At 34.2% G+C, this 21384-nt stretch overlaps 3 protein-coding genes and 2 long non-coding RNA genes across 13 annotated transcripts; 2 read left to right on the top strand and 3 right to left on the bottom strand.

The window, feature by feature from the left end:
• Positions 1–4409: 4409 nt before the first annotated feature.
• Positions 4410–6957, bottom strand: LOC139778530 (sentrin-specific protease 8). Its single transcript, XM_071716489.1, has 2 exons — positions 6701–6957; positions 4410–5728 (listed from the first exon to the last, which is right to left on the bottom strand). Exon 2 carries the CDS (start codon positions 5722–5724, stop codon positions 5035–5037), a length of 690 nt encoding a protein of 229 aa, XP_071572590.1. The 5' UTR covers positions 5725–5728; positions 6701–6957; the 3' UTR covers positions 4410–5034.
• A 23-nt stretch (positions 6958–6980) lies between these two features.
• LOC139778531 (uncharacterized) lies at positions 6981–8259 on the top strand. The gene is made up of 2 exons (XR_011719603.1): positions 6981–7127; positions 7799–8259. It is a non-coding gene; the product is annotated as an uncharacterized lncRNA (long non-coding RNA).
• Positions 8260–8832: 573 nt separating this feature from the next.
• Positions 8833–16608, bottom strand: LOC139778529 (F-box only protein 21). 3 transcript variants are annotated; one of them, XM_071716486.1, is made up of 10 exons: positions 16479–16608; positions 16019–16405; positions 14310–14579; positions 13774–14230; positions 13504–13634; positions 12792–12939; positions 12358–12564; positions 12000–12077; positions 10427–10730; positions 8833–10328 (listed from the first exon to the last, which is right to left on the bottom strand). In XM_071716486.1, exons 2-10 carry the CDS (start codon positions 16177–16179, stop codon positions 10120–10122), a joined length of 1965 nt encoding a protein of 654 aa, XP_071572587.1. In that variant the 5' UTR covers positions 16180–16405; positions 16479–16608; the 3' UTR covers positions 8833–10119. The 3 variants fall into 3 exon arrangements, with proteins under 3 accessions (XP_071572587.1, XP_071572588.1, XP_071572589.1); XM_071716487.1 differs by having other exon boundaries at positions 16486–16597; XM_071716488.1 differs by lacking the exon at positions 12358–12564 and having other exon boundaries at positions 16019–16591.
• Positions 16609–17270: 662 nt separating this feature from the next.
• On the top strand, positions 17271–19730 carry LOC139778518 (probable ATP-dependent RNA helicase DHX37). 7 transcript variants are annotated; one of them, XR_011719592.1, is made up of 6 exons: positions 17271–17586; positions 17663–17864; positions 17928–18139; positions 18219–18316; positions 18974–19630; positions 19716–19730. XR_011719592.1 is itself a non-coding variant. In XM_071716468.1 (5 exons), the coding sequence occupies exons 3-4, from the start codon at positions 17937–17939 to the stop codon at positions 18298–18300; spliced, it is 285 nt and encodes a 94-aa protein (XP_071572569.1). In that variant the 5' UTR covers positions 17293–17586; positions 17663–17864; positions 17928–17936; the 3' UTR covers position 18301; positions 18378–18872. The 7 variants fall into 7 exon arrangements, 1 of the variants encoding a protein (XP_071572569.1); XR_011719597.1 differs by lacking the exon at positions 19716–19730 and having other exon boundaries at positions 17282–17586; positions 18219–18301; positions 18989–19082; XR_011719596.1 differs by lacking the exon at positions 19716–19730 and having other exon boundaries at positions 17282–17586; positions 18219–18301; positions 18974–19082.
• LOC139778519 (uncharacterized) lies at positions 19632–21181 on the bottom strand. Its single transcript, XR_011719598.1, has 3 exons — positions 20448–21181; positions 20239–20362; positions 19632–20166 (listed from the first exon to the last, which is right to left on the bottom strand). It is a non-coding gene; the product is annotated as an uncharacterized lncRNA (long non-coding RNA).
• Between the last annotated feature and the right edge of the window lie 203 nt (positions 21182–21384).

Here is a 21384-nt window from a genome sequence, read left to right as displayed (position 1 = left end):
GCACAATTTGCGCGGAAAAGCGGAACAATATGGTGATAACTAGACATTTATATTCCTTTATTAAATATGTGTTGACTTAATTCATTGCAATTTGTATTAGTATGCTTATCTTTTCAGTTTATTTATTGAATACAAGCATTTTAATCAATAAATACCGCTAAACAATCTTATTTTATAATTCCCTATTCCGCTTTTCCGCGCAAATTGTGCTCCATGTAATATAAGGCAACAAATGAACGGAACGGATCGACGGAAATCTAGTAAATTTTGTCTTCCGCGCTTCCGCGTTTTCGCGCTCCATGTAATGGCACCCTTAGAGACGAGCAGACATATCTCCTTTCCACCAAGGCAGCCATGAGGCGACGCGCGACGCGTTCCGCGTTTCTGTTAAGGTGCGATTTCACGATGACGCTCGACGCTGGCTTCGAGCGTCAAAAAGCTAAACTGTGTTTAGCTTTGACACTCGACGCTCATTTCAGCCAATCCAGTGGTTAGGTTATATTTCGCGTCCCTCTGAATCTATCACGTGACCAGATTTGACGCTCGAATCCAGCGTCGAGCGTCATCGTGAAATCGCACCTTTACGTTGTTTCCGTAATGCTGTTTTAAATGCTACATTTTACAGATGTATTTTCCAATAACTCTCGTCAGTCGCTAAATGTATCTCAGATATATTAAAATAATACTTTTCTAACTTCTTCATATGTTTAATATAAATTTCTTCCCAATAATTCCCTATAATTGTATATAATTATTAGACATGTATAAAATATTTTTCCTTATAAAATAAGAGAATAAATATAATTTAACAAATAATATACATAAATCTTGTAACATATTTAAGAACATAAATACATATTTATGTATTTATGTTCTTAAATATGTTACAAGATTTATTTTAGTCGTAGTTAACTTATATTAATATAAGTTTACTATATAATAATATGATACATATTATTATATCATACATATTAATGACGTACAGAAATGAATAATATTAAAGACACATAGGCTGCGTTCGGGGAGCGCGCTATTAGCGCTATTGCATCATTCTATCTTTATCGCTCATCAAGTGTAGAACAAGGATAGAATAAGCGAATAGCGCTAATAGCGCGCTCCCCGAACGCAGCCATAATATTACATTGTAATAATAGAATATATATATATATATATGTTTTACAAATAATTGCTATTGCAAATTTAAAAAATGCATTTTCTGCTGTGAAATTAGAATTTGCGTGTTATTTGCGTATATTAAATATAATGTATAATTTATTATTATTAAAAGTGGTCTTCCACACTACCCATGAGGTGCCACTAATAAAGCGCGTTAGGTTTTTTTACGTGGACCTTCGCCTGTAGCCCTATCATACCACATTTTAATTTATTGAAAATTTTACTTGGTATGCTTAAGAAGATATGATGTCCAACACACAAGGTGTATCCGACAGCATTTTAACACATCTATTTTTTATAGATTTGATGTCCAACACACAGGGTGTGTCCGACAGTTTTTTACACATGTATTTTTTATAGATTTGATGTCCAACACACAGGGTGTGTCCGACAGTTTTTTACACATGTATTTTTTATTTTAAGGCATTGTGTTATATTCTATGATACAGTAGACGAGCAGGGACTAGTAATTTCATTTTCATCTGCAGCATATAATGTTAAATTACTTTTTCGTTTTCTGGGATTTGCAGCATATAATTTGTCCGTTGACATTAAAGATAAATGTTTTTTAGTAATTGTTATGTCTGCAGCAGTTTCCTTTCTCGCTTTCAATGCTGATTTAACAACACAAGAAGCATTGACACTAGCAGACGAAAGTTTATTGCGTTTTTTTGTTTTTAAATCTGGCAAAATTGAAAAAACTCTTTCTGCTTCGGCATTTGAATTTGGCATCGATCTAACTGCATTTAAAAGAGACTTTAAATTGGGATACTGATGAGAACATTGAAAAATTTGTTTCCACATATCATCAAAATTTAGTCTTGCAAGATTATCTTTTTCTATTTCTGTAATATCTTGATATAAAGCAAACCATTCTTTCTTCAAACCGTTGTCATCAAATTCACTAATAGTTTGAGCAACAGAAGAGACATCATTAAACGAAGTTTCTCTGTTAACATCACGTAAAGCTGTCTCCGATTCGAAAACTTTTAATTTTGATAAAAATTTGTCGTTAATTGGCAATCTTTTGCAAATATCTTGGGCAGTAGTTATGTAAAATTTTAAACAATTTTCCCGAACATTTACAACTACATCTATATGCCCTTGTATGACTATTTGATTAAGATAATTTTCACATTCAGGTCCTACATTTATTTCATTTAAGGATTTTTGATTTTCTTTGTTACAAAAATCGAAATTATTATTTACATTATTTAAAACGTTAGATTTTATAAAATGTTTACAGATTATAATTAGGAACTGAAGAGATTTTGGCTGTAATAATTGAATTCTTGTTTCGTTACTTTGGAAGAATGCATTAAAAGAATTTAAAAAATTTAAAATATATTTTAAAAATAATAAGTATGCTTTTACATCAAGATTTTGCATTACAGATAATAAATATTCGCCAGACTTTGTCTTTTCACTCATTACTATTTCTCTTAAAAAAAGCTCAATAGTACTCCAAAATTCAATAAGTCTCTCAATACATGAATGGCGAGAAAGCCATCGTGTCTCGGACAACTTTAAAATTTTGCAGTTTCTTTTCTGAAAACATTCAATAAATTCTTCAAAAATAGCAGATCGTTTTGGGCTACTGTTAATATAACCTCGAAAAAACCTAAGTAACAAGTGGTAGACGTACTCTTTTTGTATCTCGAAAAATCTCGAAAAAATCTAAGCAGTAGTATCTTTATTTCCAAAAAATTCTAACCCAAGTGATACACATCACAAAATTATGTTACCTTATCAAAGAAGAGTCGCGCTTCAAGTGATCTATTACAATTACAAAAAAGAAATGATATCTCTTTAAATTACAGCGCCAATTACAGAGAGAACATATATATTGCCTCAAAAAATAATTGTTGCACTACTTTGAAAAATCTTTACATGGTGTCAATTAGAAAAAGAATGTATGATAACAATTTTATAAGATTAAAAAATTTTATTTAAATTTAACAAGGGAATACAAGATATTTAAATACAAAGTTTACATGTGTATTTTTTAGTGGTCACAAAGAATTACAGAGGAACAGTACAAAATAAAAATATTTTATTAAAATATTTAATCCAACGAATACAAGGGAATACAAGGTATTTAAATACAAAGTTTATATATGTATTTTTCAATAGAATAAAAGATTTAATCACAAAGAATTACAGAGATAGTACACAATAAAAATATTTTATTATAATACATAAATTTTTCTTGTAAAAAAACTTGGCGCTGCTAGACCTCGAAATTTTAAATAAATAAATAAACTTATCCTATACTTAATTATAACCCGCATTATTCGCCGTCGTCACGCACACCCATATCACTCGCTCGCACATACACACCACGCTGATAATCATTTTGTTACTCCCGTCGCATTCTTCTATGAATTATTTTTATTTATTGTTATCCTTATTTATTTAAAAGGGTGGCAGTGTGGTCTAGTGGTAGAGCGCCAGACTCGTAATCTGAGGAACCAGGTTCGAGTCCACTAGAGCCATGGAATGTTTTTCCAAAAAGCTGCGCCCCTCCGTGCAAGATAGGCTCTTGTGCGGAGCAAACTGGGCTCCGTCTTTCGGAAAGAGACGTTAAGCCGTTGGTCCAAAAGGGTTAAAGTGAGAGGAGAAAGGGTAGTAGTGTAAAGGTTTGGGTAACGTTCCTTATAAAAACGACTTGCAAACCCTGCGGGGATAAGCAATAAAGATAGTTTATGAGTTTTTTAGTTGAAATGGACACGAGACAGAATACGACGTACTTTTTGCATCCCGTTTAGAGCCGGCCATAGGTGGTGAAAAGGGTCGCAAGAGGGCTGGAAACGTAACAGAAGGATCGAAACGCGCACATGCGGCCAGGGGCCCGATTCTCTAACGAGAAACGTATGCGCAAACTCTGCTCTAACAGAAAGACTGCAAATTGATTGGCTATCGCACAGTTTTTAGCCAATAAGCTTGCAGCTTTTCTGTTAGAGCAGAGTTTACGCATACGTTTGTCGTTAGAGAATCGGGCCCCAGATCGTTGCGCCTTTGTGCACGCGCGAAAGGGGTGTTAAGTGTTCACCGAAAGTGCCAATTTCGAGCCGCCGCCATGGTAAATGCCGAGGCATGTGTGCGCACGCGCCGTCTTTTCTCTCGCCACTTCTTTCATTTACTTACGACACGAGGATAAGATCAGCATTTACCATATAGCGGCGGCGCGCGGTACGCGTTAGGGCCAAAGCACATAACATGGCGTAGCGATATATGTATTGTATATATCAGTTTTATTGTTTCTGAAACGGGTTACAATAATTCACCTTATATTCCTTTTCACAACCTTCAACTATTTGTAATTAACCTCTTATAAATCGAGGCACATGCAGGATATCTATTCAAGATGAGGGTCAGGGTCGAACATGCTAATTACAAGTCACTCTAGTAACGCATTATGCCTCACATTTGTACTGAATTCGCCCAAATGTATCGTTACTTGAACAAATGGATTTGAACAGTTAATAATGTTTATTTCATACCGTTGCGCATGTTATTCATATTAGTTGATGCTGTGGATTTTCTAACGTTTCCTAATCTCAAAGAATTATTTTTAGAGATAACTTACATTTTTTTTTCTTTTATCGAATAATAATCTAAATTTTTGAAATGTGGTTTTATGTAAATAAAAAGTAAATTTTTATGAAAAAATCCGAAATATTTTTATTAATGTCAAGTAATTATAATGATATAAATATCAAAAGTCATAGAAAAAATTAAGGAACATAAGTACAGTACGGTTTATTATATCAGTAAGTAATAAGTAAATCATAATCGCTAGTACCACGTAGTAACCAAAATTGCTATTAATATTAATCATAGAAACTTTGCTATGCATTATGTATTTTTCAAATCGTCAATTAATTTTAATAAGTCGGCACGTTTTTTGGGGACCATTTCTGTAATGATACTACAATTACAATCGCCTATTTTAGAATTCTTTATAGCATGCATAGATATCACATCTGCTAAACATAAGACGTATAAACCACAATCGTAGCTATTATCTTGTTGCGGACAATCCATCTCAATATACTTTCTCTCTTGTTTCTCAAGAAAATATTTCGTCACTTTCCGTGCAAGCTTTTTCGCGGAGGAGCCGTTGATACCGCATGACGAATCAAAGTGGTAACACGTTTTTTCTACATGAGAGTATATCAATAAGCTCCAATGCGAGCCGCCTGCCTCGTTGCTATCACAGTCATTCAGAGGGAAAAATATGAAGTCGTAATTTGTAGCCTTAATAGGGTCGAGAAATATATTATACTGTGAAGAATCCAGCATCTTCAATAGCTGAGCCACTTCGGGTCCGATAAATAATAATCGGCTGTCCTTCCTATGCTGTTGATTCAGGTATTCAAAATAGAATCCTATTATAATGTCGTTAAGCCAATCGTTTCTCTCCAGTAATGCGACATCCGATGCCCTAAGCAGGTAGTCATGATAACTCAGGACAATATCATCCTTGTCTGGATTTTTTGGACGAGCATCGGATAACTGCTTCGAATTTGCAGGCAAAACCGGCATAGTACTAAAATCAGAAATAATATAAAATCCAATGTAGATTATCTAGAGAAATGTGACTGTAGAAAATAAATATCAATATTTATTTAATTTTGAAATAAATTTATATATATATATATATATATATATAGATGTGTGTGTGTTCAGTAAGCAAAATCCCGAGTAGTCAGATCTGTCGAGAACAAATTCTGAAAGTGTCCGCTGCAAGTTTTGTCGATAAAATACCAGTAAAAGTATAACAGACTCTGCTAACAGAATATAGTGGCAGACTGACTGCAGAAACTGAGCAAAATTTATCGTTTTGTAACCATTTGAGTAATGTTCCATTTAAATGTTTACGAAATAACAGATTCTGCTCGGTTTCTGCTAACAACCTGCTGTTAGATTATATCAGCAGGTTCTGCCAGCAAAACACGAGTTTAATACAGATACAAATGCCAGATCTGTGTTGCGATATCTCAGAAAATCTGCCAATCTGTTGTTACATTGCAGGTAGTTTGTTTACTGAGACATTAATATACTCTATAAATTTATTTATCGACAAAATGCCAGCAGATTTGAGCAAAATTGCGACAGATTGGCATCTGTGTCCACATTAAGTTCGTCTTCTGCCAGTAGAGCCTTGACGACATAATCTAATTATCAGTAAAACCTTTTCTTTTGTAGCCATTTAAATAAAATATTTTTTTGATTATGTGACAAAACCGTATAGATGGTTCCAACCCCGGGATTATACAGCACAAAATGACTCAAACTTATAAATATTTGCTACCTACGTATTAATCTTTTCGGGTTCTTACAATCACGAAATGGCAGATTCTGATTGCTTTCTACAGGCAATCGGTCACCATACTCCGCATCGATTCTGTTGTATTTCTGTTGGAATTTGGTCGATAAAATTTGTAGCGAACAACTTTGTCCTCGACAGATTTGAGTATACACATGTCAAGATAAATGAAATTACACAAGAGATAGTTACAAGCGCTCTTTTCTTCTTCCGTTATGGATGCCCGTCTCGTTGGGACGTTGTATCACCTTTTCTCCTTTTACTCTTCCTTTTCTCTAGAAACGAATACCTTTCGTTTAGATTATTTGTATTTTCTTCTGTAAGGAGAATAGTGCGTGTTGACAAATGTCATGACGGCGTCTTCAGCAGTCTTCAGAAACACACATGTGACGTATTCTGGTGTTATGGCTGCCTTCTATCACGACATCACGTGACTAGATATATTCGCGATATATAGGGTGTTTCTTAAAACCCTTGCACAAAGGAACAGGAAATAACACAAGCACAGATTTTAAACCTATCGGAAGCCGTGTATCAATGCTGTAGCAGCTAGTATTCCTTCGAAAAATGGGATATCAGTCAAGAAAAGAATGAACTAATAAGCAACATTTATAAAAAGGTTTGTATTACTGAGTTTTCTTTTTTTATTTAATATACTATACATTCTTAGGCCCAGTTCAACAGTGGCCAGTTAGCTTAACTAGTAGTTAACTCTCACTCTCCGTCTTTTTCTAACCTTTGAGGTTAGAAAGAGACAGAGAGTGAAAGTTAACTACTAGTTAAGCTAACTGGCCACTGTTGAACTGGGCCTTAACAGTATCCTGGAGTGACAGCGACAAGGCATAATCGGTCTAAGCAATATCTTTGAATTGGCTGAACAGAATGGAAAATCCTTTTACACGATTAAAGTACGCACAAAAATGTAGAGGGCTGTACATGATTTTTTCTGATAAACTAAAAAAAATTTTATTTTTATAAATATTGTCTTCACCTGACGACAATATTTGCTTTATACAAAAATTCTGCAGTTTTTCTATAGAAAATAGTGATGCAGCCCTCTACAAAAAACTGTCAGGAATAATATCGTGCAATTAGAAGTAAGATTTGAAGCCTAAAAAAAAGATATTACTTAGACCAGTGGAAGATGCAAGGTTAGGTGCTATCCTTGTCTATATCCTTGTCTATACAAGGACAGATATAGTCGGTGAGCACTTCTTTATCGACGCTGATCGAGTTCGCCTGCGGCTCCAGCATCCCCTTAACAGTAAAAATTTTCTCGTTTATTTCTAGATATATTACTTTGAGCGGTTGCGGAGGTCCTGTGTAGTAAAGACACTGGCATGAGTCATTCGAAATTTAAACAATACGCCGCGAACTTGGCACGCACAATCAAGAATGCCTGATTTTGAAAATAGAAACATTCCGCGGAAACTTACGAGCGATCGCATGGTGAAACTAGCCAATTATCACGTACGGTTTCTTATATATTGACCAATATTTGGTCAATATATTGACACAATAGTTATTTAGTACAATTAGTAAAATTCAACAAGTTGCACGAAAAATTTGCGTTTAGCAAACAGGACATGTTGTTAAAATTATCAAATATATAGATTTGTACCTTTAGCTGACACATATATCAATTATATCATTTGTGTGATCAGTGATGATTGGTTTCGCAATTCGATAAACACGAGTACATATAATAATAATAAGTTCTTTAATAAAACGGAATACTCATACTGATACTATTTTACATTTCGAACGAATTATACTTTTTTTCCTCAATATTCGTACACTGTGACTGTCGGGCGAAAAATTCAGAAATATACGTTTAGCGGAAAATTTTAAACATTTTAAAAAAAAAATCGTTTACTTTCTTTGAATTTTATTATTCAGGTCTGTGGTTGGTTTGCACTTTTCGGCCGATTTTGTCTACTGCACTCCTCTCGTTTCGTAGTATATCTCGACTGCTCGCGAAGATAGAAGAACGCTCGATCTCAAGAACAGTATTTACAGGGCTTTGGGAAGTTTAACTCCACATGGCAAGAGTGACTTTGACTAAAAACTCTGATTAACTGTGAATCAATCATTAATTTATCAAATAATATCCATACTATTTTGTCATAGAATTATCAACTTTTGTTTAATATACAAGAAAAAAATTAGATTAATGATAACAAATTATATTAGAATTAATTATAATTTGAAACTCTGCTTTAAGTCGATTAAACTAATCGCTGAATAAGTTAATTGGAGCTTCATTAATGTTAAGCTAATATGATCATCTCTTAAATATCATAAAAGTAACTTTGGTGTACATATACACATGTAAAATATATATTTATCAAATATTTATGTACAAGTCATTCCTTCTACTATAAAAAAAAATTTTGTACAAATCTCAAGATTTCTTGAGAAAATCTTGTTTTATACTCATCTGTACATCACAGCTTTTCTATTTTTAAAATCATCAACAATCTCTCAATATTTGAATATATACATGAATATTTACAATGTGTCAAAAGTGTGTCTGAATAAAAGATAATACTACAATATAAGTATGAAAATCTAAGTTTACCATTTTTACATGAGACATCATATGTAACTTTTTCTTGCAATATGCGTTGAAATCAAGTCAGTTTTATTTCTCACGTACCATAACTCACATTCGGTGAATTGTAAAATGTCGCTACTTGTTATTATTTAATTAATTATTGTAACAGTTATCTTAAATATAATTTGTTCGGTGAAAAGCAGCGCACTTTACAATTTCTGATCACGATACTATCTTACAAGGGAAGGGTCAACCCTTGGGGTCACCAATTTTGTCGAAATTTTACTAAAATGTAGTATTGATATAGAAGTGACAAATGCTGTACGGAGACGATGCGCTTCTCAACCGTTGCCGAGAAATCGCGATGTACTTATATTACAGTATACATCATATACAATATATTTATTATTATTATTATTACTTTTAGACAAAAAAATGTTTATGATTATAATCTTAAAACTGTGCATAAAATGTTCGTAAAATATTAGCGATTTTGAAAGTAAATAAAAATATATATATATTGGCGGGGATATTTACATAATATTAAAAAAATTGTATGTATATTTATTGGTTTATTTATTAGTTTTGTATAGGCTTTTTTTATTGTAACCTTTTTTTATACCTATACAAAACTAATAAATAAACCAATAAATATACATACAATTTTTTTAATATTATGTAAATATCCCCGCCAATATATATATATTTTTTTATTTACTTTCAAAATCGCTAATATTTTACGAACATTTTATGCACAGTTTTAAAATTATAATCATAAACATTTTTTTGTCTAAAAGTAATAATAATAATAATAAATATATTGTATATGATGTATACTGTAATATAAGTACATCGCGATTTCTCGGCAACGGTTGAGAAGCGCATCGTCTCCGTACAGCATTTGTCACTTCTATATCAATACTACATTTTAGTAAAATTTCGACAAAATCGGTGACCCCAAGGGTTGACCCTTCCCTTGTTAGTTGAAAAGGATCAAGAGACACGGTAGTGTCTCGCGCCAAGTATACGCGGAGCGAGACCGACCGTGACTCTTTTACGCGATGCGACGGGTTGCGATAGAAGCAACCTGACAATAAAAAGATGGCGGCAAATGAGGCGCATTGAGAATTTCTATGTCATGTGGAAAATATCTTGTTAGTGTATCGTTAGGTACATAGTGAGACGACTTTACGAATCCACAAAAATATCGGCCAATCTCGTTGTGTCCAATCCATTTTGGCGGATGTGCCTTTACTAAAGTCTCTAAAATCAAAAGATCTTTTATATCACATACGTACGCATATAAATGAGATAATAAAAGTATACGTATATGTATATATGCATCTGTAATTAGCTCATACCTTGAGGAGCGTAATACGTATTACCGCTTTCATTGAGGATAACGTAAAATGGTTGCTTCAGAGAAATGGAGTCAGACGAGTGTGGCGGCTGAGAATGATTGTGCAATGCAATTCTGCGTTCATGTAATATTTTCAATATTTCATATTTTGAATCATGTTCTTCATCCCACCAAATTATCACACCTGCACAACTGCATAAAATGTTCTCTTTACATTTTACAGTCATTCCAACTGTATATTTTATTTCTTTTGGCCTTTCTGTTGGGATTGTGACCCCTAGATAATCTCTAGATATTCTCAAGGTCTGAAATGTGTAGACACCATTATTATTAACCAATATCTTTTTCATATATTTAATATTTAATTCATAAACTTTTACAATGCTCTAAATTGTTTTTTATACTCAAATTGCAATTACACTGTGCAATACGCTCCCAATTTCTCAAGTTTTTTGATTAAAGGTGATTCAGCTTAGTCCCCTGAGTAATCTGATATACGTGATTCACTCAGGTCACTCTCATTTTTTGAAGTTATACTTGATTGAAGCTTTGGAGTTCTATGAGATTACAAAATAGAAAAAAATCAAAGAAATAAAATATTTCTGCTAAAAATATGTTTTATATATCATTTTGCTTGCCATTTATGCTCATCTTCTTCAGTTTCCCAGATTCCAGCACTTGTTATTGATTTCTAGATGAAATGTTTCTCTATTTTTTGGATGTCTTGGTGAAAACGTTCACCATGTTCATCATCACTCACAACTCCCAAGTTTTGCGATGTCTCTTAAAGTACATTTTCTGCAGTCACATCTTATTTTCTTTCCATAAAATTTGGGAGCTGTGAGTGATGGACATGGTGAACGTTTTCACCAAGACATCCAAAAAATTAAAAAACATTTCATGGGGAAGTCAATAACAAGTATGCTGGTTACTGTTGGAATCTGATCAGAGAAACTGAAGATGAGTATAAACGGCAAGCAAAACGTACAAAACATTAAATTCAGAATTTTGGATATGTACATAGAACATTAGGCTTTTCATTCAATAAAAGAAATTCTCCCGAAAAAATTGCGTTTATATTTTTTAAAATTCTACTCTCAAATATCTTTCTAACGATATATAAAACATATATTTACAGAATTATTTAATTTTTTCGATTTTTTTCTATTTTACAACCTCATAGAACTCCAAAGCTTCAGTCAAATATAACTAAAAAATGAGGGTGATCTGAGTGAACCACATATGTCAGGTTACTCAGAAGACTGAGCTGAATTACTCTCAGTCAAAAAACTTGAGAAATAATCAATTTTTGAAAATTTGTTGTACTGCGTTATTACTAGTTGTGTACTAGTAATTAATATGATTGCACAATCAATATAAATTTATTAAAGAAGTTCGCTATATTTGTTTAACATACATTCAGTGCACCTGCACATAGTGAGCATTAATTATTTATCACACACTACATCTTAAATTATATAACTCATTTATAAGATAGTCTTTAAAAAGTCTTTTAAGCAATATTATATAACATGTAAATTGCATATTTTTTATAAATTATCATAATTATGTACCTCTTTTTGGTATTGAAGTGCCTTCAGCAGCGTTTCAATTCGACTTGCTTCCACAGACGTTCTATCGTTGTAGCTACTCTGCATACATATGAAAAGATGAGGTTTACTTAAGAACATCTCCTATACAGTTGCTTCACGCACAGATATAAAAAATATAGCAAAACTCGAAGTTTGCTTATGCAACAAGTATATTTATACAGGGAACTAAAAAGTCTCTAAATAATCTAAATCTTTATTCATACCAATATTCATTTTACATTGAACACTCAATTATTATTGTATTGCGATAAAAACAACTTTACAAAAAATAGAAAATTTATGAAATTTGCTTATCTATATATGAACTAAATTTATATACCAGTAGCCTCTCTAATGTGGTTATGAGACCTGAGACACTTATATCATACTGGATGTAATGGCGACATAGATTTTCAATCGCATCTATATTGTGTGGTTCTACCATATACCGGAATTCCACCAATGAGCGCATTTGTAGGGCCCTGTCATGATGATGATGGTAGTTAGGCTTGACCGTTTGTAAAGAGTTAATCATTCGCAACACCAGCTTAAAACCAAAATTATATATAAGCAAAGTTAAGAATCCAATAAATGGAAAACTGTTTTCCAAAAATAATGGAAAACATCCATAAATGGAAAACTACTTTCTTCAATCACATAAAATATGATTCACATTTATCTTAGTTATTACCCTTCCCCCTGTGACTAATCATTATCTACTAATATTTGTATTATTTTCAAATTTAATGATCTATCTAATAAATAATTACCAACCTCTGTAGGACTAATTTCGTTGTGCTTATTGAAACTTTCTATGGGACATCTTCTACCACGAATTCTGGGACAATCGTCTCTACTTCGAATAAGTCCACCATGCAGGATATCAATATAAAAATATTCCTCTTTAGGATTTTCTGTATCACTATGGACAATAAAAAGTTATATAGTCCACATACGTGCGCGAATATATATATACATCCTCATATAGCCATATATACCTATGCATGTATAATAATATAGGCATATGCATATATGATATACAAGGTGTCCCAGGTTTTTCCGTACAAACTTTAGTAGTATGTTCTGAGAAAAAACTATAAAAATAAGAAAAAAATGTTATATAAACATAGGACCCAAAATGTTTTATTAGAAAGTTATGTATGAATACAAAATGTGTAAGAAACAATTTCACTTAAGTTTGCATTTCAAGAAGAAGCAGATAAAATAACCATTATCGAACGGAATCACTTATGTATACGGTGTGTCATTTATCTATGACAAGACTGCTATTATTTCTTCAATACGAAATTCTAACTTTTGCTATAACTTTCTAATAAAGCATTTTGAGACCTATGTTTATATAATACTTTTTTCTCTCATTTCTGCTCAACATACCAGTAAAGTTTGTATGGAAAAACCTGGGACACCTTGTATATGGTATGAACTTGGAAAAATAAGATGCTTCTAAAGCTAGATTTATGCTTACTATTTCGGCTTCCAACTTAAAAAAAAGTGAGTAGGAAAACATACTAGGTCACAGCGTACACCAAGTCTTCTTGCTACGCTCTGGAATATTATTGCCAGAGACATAGCGTTACCAACTTTGGTTTCCAAAACCTATGTATTATAAATTATAATAGAAAGATATTAATGTTTGTGATATAATAGTATCAGTATAAAAATACGCTCATAAATACTCATAATGCAAGTAATAGTAAAATAATATAATTATAACATATCATAATTTGTAACTTACGCAATCTATAAGGAAGTATTCTGCTTTAGGGTCTAATAATTCGTTAGACTCTAGAACCGGAGGCCCACAGAAATGTAATTTATCAAATAAAACTGTTCGAAGTACATTGATAATCTGCTCTTCGTCTTTCCTGCTCCATTGATTGTCGTTGATGTTGTATTTCCAAAAAGAAAATTGCTTAGCGGATGTTGAGACTATTGGATGGTCGCAGTGCGCGTTTTTAAGGTCCTCCAATACCTGTTGTGCGATATTGTCCAACGATGTTTCCACTTCCGAAGTAAAGAAACGTTTCAAGGGTTGATACCATCGTGCTACAATAATAGCTACCAGTTCTAAAAGCTGCTGTTCTTTGGGAAAATTCATAAATGTCTGCCATACGTCCTTTAGATGACGCCGATGTATATATGGAAGAAGTTTCTTGCTGTAATATTGATGTGTCAAGTTACAGTTTGGTAATCTGAAAGGTATTAATGCAGATTAATTATATGATCAGGTTATATGTTTGTTTGCGATATTAATAATTTATTAAATCTTACACTGGTGTCATTTCAATTAGATATATTAACTCATCCACGAGGAGACAATAATTCATGGTATACGCGTCCTTATTTGGCCAGAATAGGGGATCCAAATCCATCAGGTCAACGTCGGCTAGCTCGTCACAGCAAAAGAACATATCAGACATCAGCGATAGATAACGCCGCAATTCATTCCTACATTTTATGCTCGCTTTTACATCGTCCTTAAAATTTATGTCTTCTTTACTTTGTATCCGTTGGTCATAAAGTTTCTTCAAATGAGGCCATCTAATGCAAAAAATATTCTACGTTATTTTCAAGAATATTATAAGGACTAAAATATATCTATTTATCTATATACAGAGTTAATGCAGAGTCAGCGATAAATTTAAAAAGGAAAGTTATATAGAGTAAGACAATCAGGAAATTGTTGAAATTACAATAAATAGTTACTATTTTGTAGCAAATAGACAGAATGTACTGAATCAAAGGCTACTCTGTAGACAAAACGTATCATTTTCATTAGTACATAAAAAATATATTAATGTGCAAAAAAATATAATATTTATAATCTTGTAAAGAACAGTTAAGAATGTGTGTGTATTTAATGGTTTTTGAAAGAGCAATTATGCCGATTATAGTACAAATTCAGACAGTCATTATTTTTTAGTCCTTGAGCCAGCACAATCACAGCCGAATTACCTGTCCTTTCTTGTATTTACTTTTACAAATTGTTCTCTATTTATATTGCTGTGCTATGTTAATGAAAATGATGGGACTCTTCTATAAAATAGTATCCGATTCATTTCATCCTGTCTATGCATTAGAGATTAAAATATAACAGTTATCCAATTCCAGCAATCCTTCCTGATTGACATTTCAAACAAATGCAAAGAAAAATTGTTCAAAATAATAACTTTTTTATATTGCAGCCTTATGGTTATTACATTTACAAGTTTCTATCTGTATAAAAAAACTCTGATACGAAAGACACATGATTCATTCATACTATTACTCGGAGGTCAGAAAACATTGGAACTCTATATAGAAACTTCTCGTTAATGCAAGCATAATATTAAACTATTTCTAACATAAATATACATTTAACGCAAAATAATGCAAAAATTTCATTCAATTCGTCTTTCTGTTTAGTACCATAAAACAGAATTACATGTAATCGTTCGTTTCTAACCTAGTTTTAATCTTAATCTTTATTTGCAGTTGGAGACACGGTGATAAGATTAGTCCTATTTCAAACAAAAAAAAACCTTTATTTGTTTATTAATATCGAATTGTTTTTAACGATAAAAAAATTACGAGGGAAAAAGGCGATAAATCTGAAGAATAGTGGCCTTCTCACCGATTTGGCTGAAACTTAACAATATTGTATGTATTTTTAATTTCTCTCCGCCGAGTGTATTCAAAAGAAGAGAAAAACATTAGATGCTTTCCATTTACATCAAAACTCAGATAAATCTCACTTGTGACGTCATTCTGTCTTTATTATTCATTAATTGCAAAAAAGGAAAGAACGACATCACAAGTGAGAGTTATCTGGAGTTATCTGAGTTTTGATATAAATGGAAAGCACCTATAGAGTCAAATCAGTCAAATGTAAACAAGAGAGATCACGTGTTCACGACGTGTTTGTCGTTGAATTCATGTTCCGAGTACTTAACGAACTTATCGAAATTGCGATAGGAATCTCGTGAAAACGGCGAGGTTACCTTTGATAAAACTTTCTCTGCCACAGCGGATTGTTGTCGTCGATCACGGCGAGAAATCGCCTGCACGTCAAGCCGAAGCTCACAACATCCTTGATGCTAATGTTCTCCAGCTGCAGGATGATTTCGATTAACTCGTTGGACAGGGTCGTTATCGTGGTCATCGCGACAAGTTCGGCACGAAGGGGACCGTGATATCGTGAATATTGTGATTCGCATTGAACGCGACGGCGACGTATACTTGTCGTTGATTGTCGTGCTTTTTGAGTTTATTGGCTCCTGCGGACTCCTGCCTCTTTTCAGAGGACAATACGGCGTCGATTGTCGTGCGACTGGCTGCGTTAACAATTGGTACGGAGCAACGGAGCAATTTACGGAGCTTGCTAGATTCTGTTCGAGACAATCGAAACGCTGTTTATAGTTTATACGCACACTGCTAGTACTGCGACACCACACCACTAACCACTGACCACGCGACACTCGCGACAGTCGCGAAACTGCGACGCATTCCAGGACTATAGTTTGTTCTCTAAGGCCCAGTTTCACAGTGGCCAGTTAGCTTAACTAGTAGTTAATTCTCACTCTCTGTCTCTTTCTAACCTAAAGGTTAGAAAGAGACGGAGAGTGAGAATTAACTACTAGTTAAGCTAACTGGCCACTGTGAAACTGGGCCTTAGGCCCAGTTTCTGTGAAACTTTTGAGGTTAGAAAGAGACAGAGAGTGAGAGTTAACTACTAGTTAAGCTAACTGGCCACTGTTGAACTGGGCCTAAGGGTGGAGTCCCATGGAGCGGATTACGCGGAAGCGGAACGAGCGGATCACCAATCACAGGACCGTTTCGACGGAATCTTTGAAAGAGTTCTATCAGAATGATCCCGTGATTGGTGATCCGCTCGTTCCGCTTCCGCGTAATCCGCTCCATGGGACTCCACCCTTAGGGTGCCATTACATGGAGCGCGGAAACGCGGAAACGCGGAAGCGCGGAAGACAAAATTTACTAGATTTCCGTCGATCCGTTCCGTCTGTTTTGAATGCCTTCCCTAAAGCCTTGTGTACACGATACTAGAAATCGGTCCGAGTTTCGGTTTAAGCCAATCAACTTGCAGCTCTTACAGAAAAGCAGCAGTTTCATTGGCTTAAACCGAAACTCGGACCAATTTCTAGTATCGTGTACACAAGGCTTAAGAGCACAGTTGACGGAAAGTCGACGGCAAGTCGACTTCTAAAAATGGCGGAAAGTCGACTAAAAGTCGACTTCTAAATAGTCGACTTCTAAAAATGGCGGAAAGTCGACTAAAAATCGACTTCTAAATAGTCGACTTATAAAAAGACGAAAACAGGTCAAGCGGCGCGTCATGCATCATCAATATGGCGGCGAATCTCGAGGAGGCTGGAGGACCAGAGTGGACCAGAGTTTACGCGAGTGCGAGGAATACGTGCCGCGAGACAGGACACGATAAGACGCCAGATAGTTTTTGCAGGTATGGCGGATCAAGTCGCGAGAAAGGTTTTGCCCGACGAGGTAAAAGAGGATCAGGATAAGGCCAAGTGGAAACATGCTTACAGGTTAGGTATGGTGTGTTATTAATTATCATCGATAATTAAGACCTATTGAATGCGACCTCTCCATTCTGTATCATCTTTCAGAACACCAGAAATGAAGGAACCTGTGTTCATGCATTCTTCGTGCGTTCTACGGAAAATCAGTCCGGAATAGGTGGTTTATAAAGAGGTGTACGAAACGAATAAGATGTACATACGAGGTGTCACGGTGATAGAACCCGAATGATTGCCGAAATTCGCCCATGCTATGCCATCTTAGTGAACCATTGGTTGATCCACCGCCAAGGTATTTTTATCACAATTGTTGCTTTATAATGTTTTTCCTACTTATTTATAAAGATATTTATAGATATAATCAATGAACCGGGAGGATCATTTGCCGCGTGTCTGGTACATTCGGAAAGGCCGAATGGGCACTACCATCGATGGATATAGAGCATCCGTGGATGGTGTCAAGTGGTTAGCGTATTTCTTCTTGGAGGGTCAAGTGTGCCCTAAGCTGAAACGATTTGTCCTGTCGCTGCTGACGACACCTGGGAGCATCACCAAGTCATGGGCCAGGTAAATCGTTATTCTATCTCCTTTCGATTTCACGTTGATTCATCGAATAGATTACATCAATTCAATACGATTTTTTCAGGTTGATACCACGCACTCAAGCAATAGTACAAACGCTGCAGTCGCAGGGAGTCGTGTCCAAACACAAACTGCTAGAAATCTGAGGTTCGGATAAAAAATGTGAGATTTTAATTTATAAAATAATATTTAGATATTATCATAGACTTCTATACAATACTAGACCGCTGACAGACATCTCGGCCGTGATGCTTGCCGCCATGTTGATTTTAGTCAAGATATGCTATACTACTATTCTATACAAGTGGTTTTATACAAGATTTCTATACAATAGTTTGGCATATACAGAATGTCCAAAAGAAAGGGTTTAATACTACAGGAGTAGTGGTTCGATTTCGGCATCCAAGTACGCTACACGTCGAAGGCATGACTTACAAACTTATTGATAACATGTACCAATATTTAACACAAAAACATTTGCCTGCTTCGTTATGTACTGTAATAACGAATGCAGATAAACGCACATCATGAGCAACTGAACACCCGATAGTGACTTATTGTTAATTCAATATGGCCGCACCCTTCACTAACACTTGCACCTTGCACTCGCATCAGCTTTTCGGCAGTGCGTCCATAGATGTTAGTGGTCTAGTATAAAAGTCTGTGGATATTATATATTTATAATAATATATATATATATATATATATATATATAATATTATTATATATTTACAACATTATGATAATAATATGATATATATTTATATAGCTAATTTTGCATATTGTTTCGCGATTAACGCTGGAATGTTTTAATTTTAGTTCTGTTATTGTCAGCTTACCAGAAGTGGCTGCCGGAATCCGCGCACGCAGAAGTGGCACAGATATGGCCGCCTTTGTAATTAAGAATAAAACATTAGGATTGTAATTATACAGTTTTTTAGATAATTAAATTATTTTATATATGAAAAAAAATCGAAAATGCATCAGTTTTAGCCCTCCAGCAAGGGGTCGATTGTGTATCTTGAAATAATGAGGTAAAAATTACAAAAGTGAGAAAATTCATTAGCGTATCTACGATTTTATTTATCAAAATCTAATAAAATCTGTTAACTTTTGTTATTTTTACCTCGTTTCAAGATACACAATCGACCTCCAGACGTACGCGGCGGTTTATTTTATCGACTTTAAAAGTTGGCGGGAAGTCGACTTTTCGTCATGACGGGAAGTCGACTTTTCATCATGACGGGAAGTCGACTTTAAGTCGGTGGTTTTTGCGACATTCGCCGACTTCAAGTCGACTTCAAGTCGACTTTCGTCCTTAAAAATGTCGACTTCTCTGCCAAGTCAGTTTCGGTAGAAGTCGACTTCAAGTCGACTTAAAGTCGACTTTTTGCTCTTAGGGTTAATAAAAAATTCGCCTACAAAAGTATTATAATATTCTAAATCTAAAGTATATCAATTAATTCACACGACATGGTAAAGTATTCATTATATATGTATTTTATCTACCAACAAGGTGTATGTATAACAACTAATATATTTATATATTTTAATTTTTTAGGAACAATATAAGTGTGGGTATTGCAGTTGGATATTAAAACATGACCAACTTGAACAGTATTCTTGCTTTGCGAACAATCTACATTCATTAGTGATGGATAATGAAAGAAGACTTATTTTCATAACAGGTAATAAAAATTTCTAAAATTATATTGTTAATAAATTGTTTAAATTTATCCACAAGCGATCTTTTTGTTTTCTTCCTCTTTGTTTCACCGGCAAACTACTATCGTACAACGCGGGTCTGTTTTTTACAGCTGAGATGAGTTCCTCATCCAGCCTATCTTTATCTTGCACATTATCTTCGTTAGTTTCGTTAAGGTCCTCATCCAGCCTTTATCTTGCACATCCATCTTTATCTTGCACATTGTCTTCGTTAGTTCCGTTGAAGTTCTCATCCAGTCATTATTCATCTTGCACATTATCCTCGTTGGTTTCGTTAGTCTCGTTTCCTGCAATAACAATTTATTAGTAAAGTAATTTAAACAATTTATTAACAATATAATTTTAGAAATTTTTATTACCTGTTATGAAAAGTCTTCTTTCATTATCCATCACTAATGAATGTAGATTGTTCGCAAAGCAAGAATGCTGTTTAAGTTGGTCATGTTTTAATATCCAACTGCAATACCCACACTTATATTGTTCCTAAAAAATTAAAATATATAAATATATTAGTTGTTATACATACACCTTGTTGGTAGATAAAATACATATATAATGAATACTTTACCATGTCGTGTGAATTAATTGATATACTTTAGATTTAGAATATTATAATACTTTTGTAGGCGAATTTTTTATTAAACATTTAGCGAGCCTGTTCTCAGCAGTTCTCAGTGTCTTTAAAGCACAATTACCAGCGATTATAACAAAATACACGTTGCGTACAAGTTATGCGACTATTTTTGCCGGTTTGCGACAATGGCGTAGAATTGCGTGGAATTGTGTTCCGTTACTGTTCCGTTCCGGAAAATTTTTGCCATGGGGATCCCGGCCACGAAATAGCGGAACGGAATTAAGGGGATCCTGGAGTGACAGCGACAAGGCATAATCGGTCTAAGCAATATCTTTGAATTGGCTGAACAGAATGGAAAATCCTTTTACACGATTAAAGTACGCACAAAAATGTAGAGGGCTGTACATGATTTTTTCTGATAAACTAAAAAAAAATTTTATTTTTATTAATATTGTCTTCACCTGACGACAATATTTGCTTTATACAAAAATTCTGCAGTTTTTCTATAGAAAATAGTGATGCAGCCCTCTACAAAAAACTGTCAGGAATAATATCGTGCAATTAGAAGTAAGATTTGAAGCCTAAAAAAAAAGATATTACTTAGGCCAGTGGAAGATGCAAGGTTAGGTGCTATCCTTGTCTATATCCTTGTCTATACAAGGACAGATATAGTCGGTGAGCACTTCTTTATCGACGCTGATCGAGTTCGCCTGCGGCTCCAGCATCCCCTTAAGACGGAATTACTCTCATTGGCTAACCCCCCACCATAGCTTTTCCGTTACTGTTCCGTTCCGCTATTTCTTTCTCCATGGGGACGCACCCTTAAACGAATGACTCACAAATCTTTTCAATTGCACTTCAAAAGTCTTCATACGAAATACAAACGATTTCATATAATAGAGATTCTTTAAAAAAACGTTTATTTCCGGCC

The sequence above is a fragment of the Temnothorax nylanderi genome, unplaced genomic scaffold, assembly GCF_030848795.1.
Source record: "Temnothorax nylanderi isolate EJ_2023f unplaced genomic scaffold, tnyl_v1.0 TNYL_tig0186_pilon, whole genome shotgun sequence".
Classification (NCBI taxonomy): domain Eukaryota; kingdom Metazoa; phylum Arthropoda; class Insecta; order Hymenoptera; family Formicidae; genus Temnothorax; species Temnothorax nylanderi.
The sequence above is the reverse complement of the archived record's forward strand: the minus strand, read 5'-3'. Positions and strand labels throughout refer to the sequence as shown.